General features: G+C 39.5%; 1 protein-coding gene across 1 annotated transcript in view; it reads right to left on the bottom strand.

Moving 5' to 3' along the window:
- Positions 1-5,987: 5,987 nt before the first annotated feature.
- PGM2 (phosphoglucomutase 2) overlaps positions 5,988-16,765 on the bottom strand; it is a 42,254-nt gene continuing 31,476 nt past the window's right edge. Inside the window, exon 14 of the mRNA XM_022566237.2 lies at positions 5,988-16,020. Coding sequence (XP_022421945.1) covers positions 15,918-16,020 — 103 coding nt within the window. The 3' untranslated portion in view covers positions 5,988-15,917. The remainder of the gene's footprint in view (positions 16,021-16,765) is intronic.

The following is a 16,765-nucleotide window of genomic DNA, read 5'->3' as shown; positions in this document are numbered from 1 at the left end:
TTGCCTGTATTCATAATTGAAGGAATTTCTAAATTTTGGTTAGAACTGCTAGAAGTAACTTAAAAAGTGTTTTTATTTTCCATTCGAGTTCACTGACTCTTTGCATTCTATGCACAGAATCGTTGGAGAAACTTTGATCTCAGGTTAGGAGCTCCCGGGAAGTCAAGGAGAATGTGGGGAAATTGGGCAGTTAGAAGGTCCTCGTCTTTGAGAGCAACAATTTTAATAGAGCTGAGAAGACAGCGGAATTGAAGGGCATTGATTCGGCAATGTTGGTTTGCAAAATGGCTCCCAAACGCAAGGGCAAGAAGAGACTGAAGAAAGAGGCAGGATGGGCTTGTTAAATGGCTGTTGCCTTAAGTCACTCATTTTTGGAGTGTTTTCTTATGCAGCAAAAGCTAACTAATACAGGTGGGTAATATACTTTCCAAATCTATGTTTCCTGGCAATTTTCCCATATTCCATGAGTTCTCCAAGATTAACACACTGTGTGTCAGGATAACATCTACAACTATTCTTAGTACCCAGAGAGATTCTTTCGAGTTGTATTTTCTAAGTGTCAGGTTACCCATCCTGGGCTTCAAAAATCCAGTTACATGTGGCATGCTACAAGATCACACTTGGATATCAACATCACCTACCAATTATCACAAGTCATTTCTTCCTATAACCAGTGACAAGACTCCACAAATCTGTGTTAAAAATTTCCCTTTGACGTTCCATAACCACAGAAGCTCCTTAGGTTTGAATGCTCTTTTGAAGAAAGACCCCATTCCTGTCACACTGACCAGTCTCAGGTGGCCATGGATCACTGCCTAGGCTTTGTAAACTTAGGCAAATTACTTACCTGGTTTCTGTTGGTTCTCAGTGTCTCCAACCATGAGATGGGGATAAAAGTAACCGTAATTACCTTACAATGTTGTCAATAGAATTAATGAGTTAGTAAAGGTAAAATCTGGCATGTAGTAGAGATGCTGTTATTGCTATATTTCAGTGTTGCAATTTGTCTCCTTTTCCTTCTTCTCTGGATCTTAACAGCTTTCTCCCCTATTCCATCTCTTTGAAGGGAGAACAGGAAACTAACCTAATAGGTTATTTCAAATAACTCCCATCTTTTTGGAAACTAAGACTCCAGGAATTCAGCATTTATGCTGCTTCAGAAGCAGTGTAATGATTGCTGAAAAGAAAAAGTCTGAGACATTTTTCTCTTTTAAATGGTCAAGGCTTTTCCAGCAAGGACAGGAAAGCTTCTTCAAAGCCAGTAACATTTTTCAAGTTAAAATTTAACAACTTGGAAGTCTTTCAAAATTCCTTCAATCCCTGTTCTTCCAAAATGAGATTTTTCTGGGAACTAGTGGGGTGTGCAGGAAAGCAGTCAGCGCTGGGACAGTTCTGGAAGCATGTAGACTGTGCAGGTGTGAAGGAGGCTTACAATTCACATGGACATTAGTGCTAGGTAAAACAGAACAAAATGTTTTAAAATTGACAGTTGAACTCCAAAGAAAAGAAAATTTCCTAAGTGTTAAAAAAAAATTTTCCTCGGTAAATTGAGAAGAGCAGAGAGCAGCTGCTGGAACCCCCATGGCCTCAGGAAGGTATGAGACCAAGTGTGGGTCTCAAGGACTGGGGTTTAACATCTCTCTCTCTCTCTCTCACACACACACACACACACACACACACCATGCGTGGGCATCTGGAAATATGGCCCCAGGCTGACAGGAGGCAGGGAGTTGGAACTGACTCACTTGTCTTTGTTTTTTTATTTTTTCTCCCCTACAATTTCTATTGGATTCTTTTTTCAAGTCTCTTGTTCTTATTTATGGTGTCCTATCTTAATTCCTTAGTGTCCAAGACACCTGAAAAGGACTGTGCCTCTGTGAGAAGGGAACTAGAAAAAAATGTACTTGCTGGTCCAGGATCTGGGAAGCTTGTAGTTTGTTTGAGACACTGGATGGGGATAGGGGATGGGCTGGGGGTCAGAGGTGGGGAGAGTGAGTTCGTGATCAGAAATCAGAACTCCAAACCTGTGTCACATGAGTGTATGAAGTGTGGATTTATGCTTACAAGTTGGTGTAGGATTCAAAGCTAATAAAAGTAACATAAAAATTCATCACCAGAACTTCCCTAGTGGTCCAGTGGCTAAGACTCCACACTCCCAATGCAGGAGACCCAGGTTAGATCCCTGGTCAGGGAGCTAGATCCCATATGCTGCAGCTAAGAATTTGTATGCTGCAACTAAAGATCCCACATGCTGCAGTGAAGATTGAAGATCCTGCCTGCATGCTACAACTAAGACCCGACACAGGCAAAACAAAAAACAAAACAAGAAAACTCATTACCAACTTTGTTAGAAGAGTTACAAATATCTTCTCCCAGATTGTGGGTTGTCTTTTAATTCTATTTATAATGGCTTTTATTATACAAATGTGGTCAACTCTTTTGCTTTATGGTTTGGGCTTTTGGTGTCTCTTTTAAGAAATCGTTCTCTACCGTGATATCATAGAGAAAACCTCCTACAATTAATTTCTTCTAAAATTCTTTTTTAAGTCTGCAACAGAAAGTTTTTAAAAGTTGTTTTTTTTTTTGTGGTATGCGGGCCTCTCACTGTTGTGGCCTCTCCCGTTGTGGAGCACAGGCTCCGGAAATGCAGGCTCAGCGGCCATGGCTCATGGGCCCAGCCGCTCTGTGGCATGCGGGATCTTCCCGGACCGGGGCACAAACCCGTGTCCCCTGCATTGGCAGGTGGACTCTCAACCACTTGCGCCACCAGGGAAGCCCAGTATTTTTTAAATTGAAGTATAGTTGATTTACAATGCTGTGAATTTCTTCTAAAAATTCCAAAGTGCTGTTCACATTTAGATCTTGAATCCAACTGCAGTTTACTTTTCCGTATGGTTTTGGATATGGTTTGAGGTAGGGATCTAATTTTAGTTTTTCCATCTAGACAGCTAATTGTTCCAGAATTTTTTACTCAGTAGTTCCTTACAGACGTATGATGCCATGTTGGCCATATACCAATCTCTTCTATATACATTTGCTTATTTGTTATTTCCTTCCACTGGTTTATTTGTTCATCTCTCTGCCAAATTTATTTACAGTATCTTTATAATGAATCCTAATAAATCCTAATAAGAGCATAATTTCCCTCTTCTTATTGTTATAAACTGTGAAGAGTCTGAGAATTTATCTATTTGCAAGCTAAGAAGTTAGCCTGTCACTGATACATGGATACAAGTAGAAGACATGAGAGGCTGGTGAGTCAGAGGCAAAGGACTTTATTGCTCACAGCACAGCTGGCAGCATAAGCTTTACGTTCACCTCAGTTGCCCTTGTCGCCAAGTTCCACGTGTGACATGGAAGAGCTGAGATGAAGGCTGCACATGTCACCATGAGGAACCTGAGCTTAGGAAATCCCAAACTTTAAAGACAGATGCTAGCAAACCTGCCTGTCCTTTTCCCCAGAGGGAGACACTTCTTAAATATCCTGGACATCAAACAAATCTTCCCCCTGCCCTGGAGGGAGACGCCATCTCTGTCTTCCAAAGCTGTTTGCTGTATAAACATCTTTGAAAAGATAGTCCAGAAAAAAATGTCAGTGTGTCTGCTCAGGAGACGTGCAGAAATGCAAGAGACCAATAGCGAGTTGTCTCCCAACATTACTTCTTCGGTATTATTTTGTTTACTGTGGCTCTTTGTAATAGGGAAGAAAAAGATCTGACTTCATATAAGGTCTGTTTCTTTTACTTTAACCTTTGTACTCTACTGCTTTTGCAACAGGTTAAGAATGTTGTCTATAGCCTGAAATATACAGAATAGCCCATTCTCAAGGCTCTGACCTTTAAAAGTATAACACTTTTCCATTCATATAGAGATAAGAAGTTGCAGAACAGAGAATAACTTTTGTCTTGTTGGAGGTTTACAGGAACATCCTGACCTGACCTGTCCATGTGGACAGCTGCAAGAACAAAGGATCCCAACACTGAAAAGCTGTGCAACAATCAACCACAGCCTTTTAGTAAAAGAAGCCTGAATTCTAACTTGGGTAAGATGGTTCTTTGGGACACTTAGTCCACCAGTTCCTTGGTCTGCTGTCTTTCGGAATAAAGTAGCCATTCCTTGCCCCAACAACTCATCTCTTGTTGCCTGTTGTGTGGTGAGCAGTACCAGCTTGTACTCGGTAATACCTTTACTCTTCCATATGAATTTTAAAATTAATTTGTATAGTTGTTTTGGGTAGCACTATGTTACTAGATATAAATTTATACAAATCTTTTTGAAATGCATTCTTTACAACCATGTATAAATAGTATATTATAATTAATAACTGTAATTATAGGCATGCAAAGCAATGAACAGTTTAAAGAAAGATTACAAAACAAACAAAAAAATAGTTTAAAAAACCCAATGACAGCAACAGAACAGTGAAACCCCTGGGACCTTGCAGAAGTAAATATAAAACTGCCTTGCAATAACATTTTTACAACATAGGGCACAAGGAACTCTCTCAAATTAAAAGAAACAAAAACAGAGGAAAAAAATAAAAAAAAAACCTCTGCTGAAAATAAAACAAGCAAATTCACAAACACTAGGAAACAATCCATTGTGTGGGACAGTCAATACATACAACAAACCGAAGAAACAGCATCTTAAGAACTTTATAGAGCAAGGTGAGAGACTAAAGCAAGCATATTAAAAATTATTCATAAACAAAAACCAAAAACGGGAACCAAGAAGATGGAATGGGACATTAATAATAAAGAGAAGGAAGATTTGAAAAAGGATCAAATAGAACTTTTAGACTTTTTTTTAAAAGCCACAACATTGAAATTCCAAAGAAGGATTGAATAGCAGATTAGGAAAAGCTAATGAGACATCAGTGAACTGGAAGACAGTTCCAGATGAGAAGGCAACGCAGAGATAAAGGAGTAGAAAACAATGAATATAGTAACCTAATATGATAATGAAACGGAAAAATATCAAAGAGCAAGAAAAAAAGTCTTAAAAGCATTCAAGTATTGAGCAAAAGATACAACTGTACTTACAAGAAGCTCAGGAACGGGAAAAATGAATCCATGGTATTAGCTGTTAAATAGTGGTTATCTCTGGGGGTTGAGGGAAGGGTTCCAACTGAAAAGGGCATGAGGGTATCCTTTGATACCCTTTGAGATAACGGACATGTTTTATATCTTTACATCCATGGTTTCGTGGATATTTAAAATCTAAAAAGTCACTGAGCTGTACATTTAAGATTTTGTGCACTTTATTGTATGTATTTTACACCTTAATAAAAACATGGCTTAAAAAAGCAATCAGAAAGAAGAAGAAGAAAAAAAAAACTATCTACAAAGGGATGACAGCTAGAGTAATAGCACACTTTCGGTCAGAAACAAAAAAGACCAGAATATAATTCAACAGTGACTTCAAAGTGCCAGGGGAAATAAACATCAAATTAGAGCCCTTTACCTGGTAGAACCATTACCAATGATTGAGGGTGACTAATGAGATTTTCATGCCAAGACTAAAACAACCTCTAAAATACGCACTTCAGCGAGAAGGGTTAGGATGGTTGAATCAAAATAGCAAAGTGCTGGGTGAATCTACATAAGCATTAACTTTCACAAATAATGATTTTGATGAGATGATGGATGTTCACTAAACTTGTAATCATTTCATGATGTATGTAAATCAAACCACCATGCTGTACACCTTAAACCTATATATACAGTACTGTATGTCAATTATATTTCAATAAAATGGGAAAAATTATTTAAAATAATTCTTAAGGGTTTTATTTTAATTTTTTGGCTGTGCTGTGTGGCATGCAGGATCTTAGTTCCCCGACCAGGGATTGAACCCATGCCCCCTGCAGTGGAAGCACAGAGTCTTAACCACTGGACCGCCAGGGAATGAAGGGTTTTAAAAATTAGGTAGATTATCTTGCAGACACACGCTCATGTGAAATGATCTGTGACAAGGTTATTCACTGCTGCATTGTTTGAAACAGTATTAATTAGAAACAACGTCAATATCCATTAATAGGGGAACTAATTAAACAGATTGCATTACATCCGTACATTGGACTGTACATTCAGCCATTGAATTATATTTCTGAGTGTGATATAGAGTAAATGTATTTCTATATGAGTCAGCTTTCTCTTCATTAACAACTACAACACGTCAGTGGGTTATAACAATGAACATGAATTTCTCATATGCTCCATCTAAGGAGAAGAAGACAGTGAATAATTGCAAACATTAAAACACTCTTTCACAATTGGTAAATGAAAAAAGCAGAGTGCAGAACAGTGTGTGCAGTGTCCTACCATTTGGATAAAATAAATCAAAACAAATGAATCCATTACATAATTGTTTTATATACAAGTTCTCTGGAAGAATGCACTTGAAATTGGCAAAGATGATGCATACGAACTGAGTGGCAGTGAATAGTGGTAGACTAGAGACATTTCACTCTTTATATACCTTTGGTACATTTTGAAATTTCCACCATTTGAATGTACTGTCTAAGCAAAAATTAAGTTTTCTGTATTGTTTGGGTGGAGGCTAGAGATATTAACTTTAGACCTGATTAAAAAATACACCTGCAGGACTTCCCTGGTGGTGCAGTGGTTGAAAATCCACCTGCCAATGCAGGAGACACGGGTTCGATCCCTGGTTTGGGAAGATCCCACACACTGCAGAGGAACTAAGCCCGTGTGCCACAACTACTGAGGCTGCGTTCCACAACTACTGAAGCCCGTGCACCTAGAGCTGGTGTTCCACAGCAAGAGAAGCCACCGCAATAATGAGAAGCCCGCGCACCGCAACGAAGAGTATCCCCTGCTTGTCGCAACTAGAGAAAGCCCACCCACAGCAACGAAGACCCAATGTAGCCAAAAATAAATGAATAAAGAAAAAAGAAAATACACATGCTAAGATTACTATAAATATAACCACACACACAAAAAAAGAAATTTAATGTACAACTAAAATAGCACAGGAAGAGGGGTAAAAAAATTATCTTGAGCACTTTAAAAAAACATACTTAAGAACCATTTGTGTTTCCTTTTCTGTGAACTATCTTTCCATATCATTTTTTCTATTTCTATTGTGTTGTTGATCTTTTTTTGTTATTGATATCTAGGGACTCTTTATTAGGAAGATAAGCCCTTTGTGTTACAAGTTGCAAATATTTTTGCCCAGTTTGTGACAGAAGATTTTACTAAATGTAGGCAAATTTTCAATCCTTTCTTTGTAACTTGAGTCGTAGTTAGAAAGATTACATTCCAAGGTTACAAAATAATTAATCTACATTTTCTTCAATAGTTCCCATAGGTCCTATGTGAGTCTCATTTCCCCAAACTTTTATCTCCTTATAGGCGGGAACAATAATGGACATATCTGCATGTCATCCATGGGGCCTAATCCCCCATGTGCATTTTCTCCAATAGGTAATACTTTTCTTCTGATGACGTTAAATTTCTCTCTAATCACCGATTAGTGTCCTCTATGGTCTAAGACAATTGAAATGTCGTTAGCGATTATTTTGCAACAAGTGATTGGATTTCAACCACATTACAAATAAGGAAATTGAGGTTTAGAGATTTTAAGAAACTTGTCCAGCATCACATAGTTAAAAAGTAATGAAGTTGGAATTGAGACTCAGATAGCTTGGCTATAGAGCCTATAACTGTAACCCAAATGGGTTGTAGTGGGTACAACCTAGAAATGATATAGATTTTTTTTTTCTTTTTTAAAATCACTGGTACCATGGGGGAAATGAAGGCAGCAAAATGATACTGGTTTTCTAACACAGAGCTGCAAACACTGAATGGGTGATATGAAAACATAGTTTATAAATCTAATTTGTTCATTTATCCAAGGATAGTAATACTCAAACGACAATTTATGAAGTGTTGTCATCTACATAAGCTCATGATGTTCTTTCAACAAGGAGATATTTTAGTTGTTAAAATATTATCTTATACTAGCATGAGAGGGAAAATTATATATACATATATACACACACACAGTGTTGTTTATAGCTATGTTATATTAGCAAAGAATTGGAAACGACTTAAGTGTCCTTCTAACTAGGGGATGAAAAACAGATGTAGAACCAAGTATATAATGTGCAACCATTTGTGAGCAAATATAGACTATTTCAACTTCTTCATCGTTTTGAGTTTTCTAAATTCAGAAAATGGCCTACTCAATGTTTCTTTCATCATTGCGATAAGTCAAGATTCTCCCAAATAAAACATATACCTTGGCCACAAACTCGGGGTCTGTTTCATCCACAAGGTCAGTCCATTCAACTGTGACTACATGTTCTCTATTAGTTTAGGTTTCCACTCATCAGCCAGCTTCTGGCTTGTGCTGCTAACCGGTGATTCTCAAAGCAGCAGAACCCTCAAATCTTCTTTTTGTTATTGATGATCGAGATGATATTGATGACAGAGAATAAATGACAGAGAACAACATTGACTGAACTCTGGGTGACTTCCCAGGCTTCTTTCAGAATCTTTTTCTTTGTCTCACTTTGTGAAATTGGTTTTTGTTGCTTGCCACAGAAATGCATACTCCAGGGCAAATGTCATGGCATCACGCAATTTAAGTTTCTTGTCCAGCCAAATGTATACTCTCTGAACAAACAGAGGATGTAGATCTCAAATGAGCCCATCTTTCTCAAGCAGCAGCACAAACTCAACCTTATTTAAATCTCTTGAGATCTTATCAGCAAAGATCTTGGTGGGGGAATTCCCTGGCGGTCCAGAGGTTAGGACTCTGCACTTTCCTGCCGAGGCCCCAGGTTTGATCCCTGGTCGGGGAACTAAGATCTCACAAGTCACATGGCATGGCCAAAAAAATTAACAAATAATTATATTCTTTAACACAAAACAAACAAAGATCTTGGTTCCCATTCTGGGGTTGCACATGCCTTCTAAAGGAAGATGGTCTTATTTCCTCTGCCTTGTGGTTACATCCACCACGCAGCTGGTTCACTCAAGCAAATCCTTCAACAGCTCTCTCCGTGGATTCTTGTACTTTGCTCATATTTCTCCCTTTGTTTGTTGGTCTTCATAACTCAGCACAAAAATGCAATTTTGTTCCAGAACAGGCACATAATTAAAAGGAATCACTGACTTTGTCCCTTCGACATATATACACTACCAAATGTAAAATAGATAGCAAATGGGAAGCAGCCACATAGCACAGGGAGATCAGCTCGGTGCTTTGCGACCACCTAGAGGGGTGGGATAAGGAGGGTGGGAGGGAGATGCAAGAGGGAGGGGATATGGGGATATATGTATACGTATAGCTGATTCACTTTGTTATAAAGCAGAAACTAGCACAACATTGTAAAGCAATTATACTCCAATAAAGATGTTAAAAAAAAAAAAAAAGGAATCACTGAGAACCTAAAGGTGTGACAAATCACTTTCTTTGAACTACTGGAGCCCAAGAGCGCTCTCTGAGAGCAAGAAGTACGCTTTCATCAAGGCTGACACATGAGCTATATGTTCTGTCTGAAATAGCTCATCAGGTCCTCTTGCCTCCCTTCTGGGGGAGGCCTGCGCAACAATGGATACATCCATTCATGTCTCTTTTTAATGGAACCCCATTGCCTTTACCTGATTCCCCTTTTATTGTACAGGGCAAAGCAGGAGTGGGCAAACTGACTGGTGATAACCAGCACATGGCACTTGGAAAACAACTAGACGCTCTGGGAGTGCCGCCCCTCCCCCACTCCTATCAAGTATCGCCAAAAAATCAAACCCGAATGAGATCATGCTTCTCCATCTTCCATGTCACTTTACAGGAAACGTAAGGCACAGAAAAACATGTTAAATACATCATGAGGAGGCAATCAACAAGATTCAAAATGTGGGAAACGCTACAGGGCAAATGATTTGGTCGTTTGGAATAAATTAAAAAAGGAAGAAGAAAAGAAAAGAGATGAAGACTTTATAGATTAAAAGAGATTTTAAGAGACCTATCAACCAAATGCAGTAAGTGGATACTATTTGAATCCTGATTCAAGCAAAGACTAAACAACATGTAGGAGACAAATGGGGAGATTTGCACACTGACTAGATAATTGATGATGTTAAGGAATTGTAAACATTTAAAAATGTGTGACAATAGAAGTGTGGTTGTGTGTGTGTGTGTGAGAGAGAGACAGAGAGAGAAAGAGAGAGAGAGAGAGAATATGTCCTTATCTTTTACAGATACATACTGAAATATTTACAGATACAATGACAGGTCTGGGATTTGCTTCAGAATTGTCCTGTAGAAGGATGGGGATTGTGGAAGATTTCGATGTAACGGGATTGGACATGAATGGGGGATTTGCTATATCTGGGTGATGGGTACTTCGAGGCCCATTGTACAATTCTTTGTATAAGTTTGAAATTTTCCATAAGTTTAAAAAGGAAAAGGTGCAAGTCAAATATAGAAATCACTGAAGGTTCTGAGCAGGTGTTTTTAAGCGGTGGTGTAGAATAAATTGGAGGAAAGGCAGCTGGGGAACTAACTGAATAAAAAAACTGATTTGGGGCTGGGTTACGCTGAACGCAATTTGAGGACATCTGAGTAGGAAAGTCCAAGGAGTCAGGTGGTAATATAGGGTCGGAACTTGGGAGAGAAGTCTGTAGTCCTACACTTAGGACAATTACAGCCTTGAGCATAAAGACACTTTCAGAGGGTAGAGAATCGATGATTCCACCTTGGGGAATGAAACGACTTAGGGTTCAGAAGGAAAATATAAGGAAGCCTGCTGAACCAGCAAAGGAGATAATTAGCTCAAGCCTCCACCTAAAATTTATTTATTTTTAACATCTTTATTGGGGTATAATTGCTTTACAATGGTGTGTTAGTTTCTGCTTTATAACAAAGTGAATCAGTTATACATATACATATGTTCCCATATCTCTTCCCTATTGCGTCTCCCACCCTCCCACCCTCCCTATCCCACCCCTCTAGGTGGTCACAAAGCACCGAGCCGATATCCCTGTGCCATGCGGCTGCTTCCCACTAGCTATCTACCTTATGTTTGTTAGTGTGTATACGTCCATGACTCTCTCTCGCCCTGTCACAGCTCACCCTTCCCCCTCCCCATATCCTCAAGTCCGTTCTCCAGTAGGTCTGTGTCTTTATTCCTGTCTTACCCCTAGGTTCTTCATGACATTTTTTTTTTCTTAAATTCCATATATATGTGTTAGCATACGGTATTTGTCTTTTTCTTTCTGACTTACTTCACTCTGTATGACAGACTCTAGGTCCATCCACCTCATTACAAATAGCTCAATTTCGTTTCTTTTTATGGCTGAGTAATATTCCATTGTATATATGTGCCACATCTTCTTTATCCATTCATCTGATGATGGGCATAAAATTTACTTTTGATTTAAGAACCTTTATCAGATATGGAGCTACATTTCACTGTTGCCACCTAGAGATTTGTAAAAAAAATAGTTAAGGTGAAATAGTTCAGAACAATGTATTTTAAGAACACAATTAGGCCTCATCATCTCTGTAAACTGCAACCCTAACTTCCCTTTGGAAGTTGCACAATGCTATTTTGAAATGGTTTCAAATGCTTATTTGACCTGGAGCTGGCTCTTTGGTCTGTGTGCCCAGCTCCATTCTGGACTAGGTTTGCACCAAACACCAAAGTGGCTTTCACTGGACGCGAACGGGAAGTGGCCACTAGCTGTTCCGAAAATTTTAAATTCAGGGACCTACACAAGGAAGCCAAGGCAACAGAAACCAGATTCCCCAAGAGTGCTCTCCACCCTGCTCACCCTGCGCTTATGTCCGAGGACCTCATCTCTCCAGGCAGCTGTCTTTCTCCTCCAGTGAGTCGAAGTTACCGCACTGTGCTTACATGGAGAAGTCTATCAAAGTGGCGTTATTTTTAACTTTGCTTCCCGTCTGCCCAAGAGTGTGACATCTTGCTTTCAATAGTTGGGTTACTCTACACAAAGTATGTTGGTAGCAAGAACAGGACAGAGGGATGATGCAGGAAAATGGCATTCAAACAGCCTCCCAGAGTCAAACTGTTTTGAACAAAAATGGTAGGAGTTTGAACTTGGTGTTCTTGAAAAAGACAAGTCCAAAAGGGGACATTACAGAGTGGTTTGCCCATATTTCAAATGCTTTACTATTGCAATGCAGCAATCTTATGTGTACATGTGATTTCCTCTGCTAGGCGAAGTTTGAGATCACAAATCCTGTTTATTATCCGTATCCAGAAAAGTGCCTGACTCATAGCAAAATTCAAGCGTGACTCAGTCAGTGGACATATGAATGAATGCACAAATAAGTCTCAGGATGTAGTCTTTTAGGAAGCAGAAATTATAAATATGATTTAGATGCCATTCTTTCAAAAATCCCTTAAAAGGAGGGCATATTCACGTTTTCCGTCACTTAAAGCATTTATTTTTCAAACCATGTTTCCAGGGACTTCCCTGGTGGTGCAGTGGTTAAGAATCCGCCTGCCAATGCAGGGGACATGGGTTTGATCCCTGGTCCGAGAAGATCCCACATGCCAAGGAGCAAATGCGCCCGTATGCCACAACTACTGAGCCCACGTGCCACAACTACTGAAGCCCGCGTGCCTAGAGCCCATGCTCCACAAGAGAAGCCACCGCAATGAGAAGCCCGCAACCAAGAGTAGCCCCCGCTCGCCACAGCTAAGAGAAAGCCCGCGTGCAGCAATGAAGACCCAACGCGGCCAAAAATAAATTAATTAAAAAAATTTAAAACCATGTTTCTAATGTCAAGAAATAACAATACCGTCCCTTAATAGCATGATGATTGAGTTAAACCGATGAGCTAAATTAATGACAGCTACTGCCAATGTTTCTTAGAGGAAAGAATAAAGGTGTTTATTCCATAGACACACCATGAGGAAAAATAAATAAAACAGTTGTCTTGCATTTCCTCCTGCAAGTCAGTCTCTCAGACTTAATTTGGAATTTGTTCTTTCTAGGCACCAAGAGAAAATGGGCTGCCACCTCTACACTCAAACTGGACGGTCTTCCCCAAGCAGTTTAGCTATGAGAAGGCAGAGGGGGCTGCTACATGGCGCTCTGTCCCCACCACTGCCTTCCGCCCCTGCAGAACATTTCCTGGCGTCTGCACATCACGTGGTTCTGTCTTCCTCGTCCCCAATTTCAGCACCCCTCCCTTCAGGCTGCAAGGTAAGGCAGGATAGGAACACACGGCTGCCTGTCTCTTCGGTAAAAAGCGTTTTTCCCCCATCTCAGATGTTAGGTCTTGTAAGAGGGCTAGTTAAGCATTCTGCCAAAGAGAACTGCCAATGATTTATGATTGCTGATGGTGCCCTTAATGGATTTTTATATAATTTAAAGACCTGCAGCATGATATGACCTCAGAGACCATTTAGTAAAGTCTATTTTAAAAATGACAAAATTATCACCCAAAGTCCACAGTTTACATTAGTATTCACTCTTGGTGTTGTATATTCTATGGATTAGGACAAATGTATAATGACATGTATTCACTATTACAGTATCACACAGAAAATTTTTTTTACTGCCATAAAATTCCTCTGTGCTCTGCCTATTCATCTCTCCTTCCCCCTTGACCCCTGGCAATTCATTGACCTTTTTCTTATTCCCACAGTTTGGATGATAATGATGTATTAACTATAGGTCCATCAATAGTAACAAATGCACCACTCTGGTGGGGTGTCGATAATGGGGAGGCTGTGCATGGGGTGGGGGCAGGGTGGGTACGGGATATCTTTGTACCTTCCTTCAATTTTGCTGTGAACCTAGCACTGCCCTAAAAAAACCCAAAGTCTTAAAAAATAATAAAATGGAGACTTTGACAGGCTAAGTGACCTGACTAAGGTCACAGAGCTGGCTCCCCGTGGACCAAGACTAGAATGCAGGGTCCTCATGGTACAAGCTTTATGCACCACACGTTGCTACCCTGCATCCCGCAATAACAAGAACAAGTCAAGAAGTACTTACTGGAGGATCTCCTCTAGGTCCAACTGAATCACCCACTCACATGAGGGAAGTGGGGCAGGTCCTGAAGTTTACATCTGGGTTCTGTTTTCACCATCTCCCCACCTCCGTCCAGGACTGCACACACACCCCCCAGTGCCTCCAGGCTTTTGCTAATGCTGTGCTCTGTGCCTGGAAGACTTCCTCCTCCATCCCCAGCTGCTACTTGCCCCTGAAGGTGAAGCTTCCTCTGGGCAGAATGAATCCCTCTCTCACAATCCTCAACTCTGAGTACTTTGCAGATAATTCAATTATAGAACGTGTTAAGTACTGTAGTTACTTATCAGCCGTCCATTTAGACCCTGAGCTCCATCAAGCAGGACTGGATCTTAATTACATTCGCATTCCAGAAACAAACTCTGTGATGGGGTACAATTTATGTGCTCACAAAAATGTAGAGAGGACACAAATCTAAAGTTTCTCTTTCCCAGAGTACACTTTAAGGCTAGAAAACAAAAATAAATATAGCTTTTACAATGAAGCAGCTGATAGAATATATTGAATATTGTACATTTAAGAGATCTGGTAGGGGACAAACTATGTATCACTAGGATATACAAATATTCTTTCCTTTACATTAGAAACATGATTGTCAATGGTACTGTAATTTTTCATTGTTCTGAAACTGTTAATAACCATTTAAGTTAATAAGAGTATAGGCAATCATTTGCTTTAAAAATAAAAAATCACACAAATATATAAAGTATATAAAGAACAGTTTGGTCCTCAGTCATGGGTACTCAATGCGAGTCATTTTGGAAGGTTTTAAGGCCATCAGTTATGAGGAGGCGCAGATTAAATAATGAACCTGGAAAAGCCTAGTTTCAGATTGTGATCACGTTATGAACAAGGCAAAAAAAATCAAGGTCAGGTAGTCACTGTTTAGAGTCCTTGCTGCTTTAGGACCAAAACTACACTGAATTGTGTTAAAGCAAAAAACTACAATAATCTACTTTGCAAGTTTCAAATAACCAATTGTTTCATTCAAGATTTAAAGAGATAAAGTGAATGTTAACACAGTGAACAAGATGGTTAAGCTGTTTTTTCCTAGCACATACACAATGTATAATGGTGCATTATTAGAATTAAAGTTTTAGATCAAAAAACTATCTTTTTAAAGTATCTTTTGCTCTACTTTATAGGTTCCTGTGAATTGTATTTTCCCTAAACACAACATTTGATCTGTTCATCTATTTTACTTTATAAGCAATTGACAGAAATGTAAATATACATATATGTAGAAGTGGCTATCTTTTACATAGGACAGCCCAGAATTTAGTAACACGTATAGGCTTTCTGGCTGTTTTACTTACACATAAAATGAATTTTAGAGAAGAAACATATTTGGTATTTATTCTAATGAAAGCATATTAATTACAGTATATTTTTGAAGGTTAGTTTTTAAAATCTTCATTTTTTATGGTTTTACTTTTTTTTGCGGTACACGGGCCTCTCGCTGTTGTGGCCTCTCCCATTGCGGAGCACAGGCTCCAGACGCGCAGGCTCAGCGGCCATGGTTCACGGGCCCAGCCGCTCTGTGGCATGTGGGATCCTCCCGGACCAGGGCACGAACCCATGTCCCCTGCATCGGCAGGCGGACTCTCAACCACTGCGCCACCAGGGAAGCCCCAAAATCTTCATTCTTTAAATTCAGATGATGCTCAACCTTTTAATTGGAATGTTGGTTTGTTAGATTTGACCATCTTTCTTTATTACCCTTAAAGTTCAAACATAAAACAAGGAGGAGTGTAGGTCTATTAAAAAAATATGAATACTTGTAGCAATAGTTTAAATTATTTAGCCCACAAAAACATTGCTTAAGAAATCAAGTTCAGCTTAATTGTAGGGAAATGTAATTATGCCCAAGGCTGGGATAGTTTACTCTCCTTTTGGCTGCAGGTTATACTTTTGTGGCTGGAAAAAATGTTCTTCAATAGCACTGACTAGTTCATTTAGTTCTTTCTTCAGCTGGTCGGGATCACTGCAAAATAAAGGGGAAAAAAAATTCCAGGTCAGTGGATTATTCCAAAGCATATTTTAAAGATTCCTCACATAGATCAATTAACATTGATATTTACCCTTAAGCGGAGGGCTAAATCAGACAAAACAGAACTCCAGTTACTTAAGCATGGTAACACATCTGTGATGTAGACAAAAAACTCATGTGACAATATTCATATTTTCCGCAAAGGCCTTCCTGAGGTCTCTACTATAAACAAAAGCACCCCTTTGCACTTCTCATAAGAATTTTTAAGAAACACAATTTGTAGCCTAGCATCCCTAAAAGTTCTGTCTGTACCTAACAGTGCAGAGAAAACTTTCATGACTTCAGCTGTCATTAAATCCTGCTGAACTTTTACAAATGACATGGCTGGCAAGTCTTTGGTCTCCCAGGATATGAATGTTCTTGATCCTGTTTGTCTTCAAGCTATTGGGAGCTCGGCTACAGCCTCCTGTGTCAGGCCTTCCCAGGATGGAAGAGATGGGGAGCCTCCTAGTGGGCCTGCTGGTCACTCACCCGGAACTCAGACCCCGAGACCCCCTGTTTATTATTATTTTTTTAACATCTTTATTGGAGTATAATTGCTTTACAATGGTGTATTAGTTTCTGCTGTATAACAAAGTGAATCAGCTATACACATACATATATCCCCATATCTCCTCCCTCTGGCGTCTCCCTCCCACCCTCCCTACCCCACCCCTCTAGGTGGACACAAAGCACCGAG

The sequence above is a fragment of the Delphinapterus leucas genome, chromosome 5 (genome assembly GCF_059928025.1).
Source record: "Delphinapterus leucas isolate spDelLeu-1000000601 "Yukka" chromosome 5, BTC_Dleu_Yukka2, whole genome shotgun sequence".
Classification (NCBI taxonomy): Eukaryota; Metazoa; Chordata; class Mammalia; order Artiodactyla; family Monodontidae; genus Delphinapterus; species Delphinapterus leucas.
The sequence above is the reverse complement of the archived record's forward strand: the minus strand, read 5'-3'. Positions and strand labels throughout refer to the sequence as shown.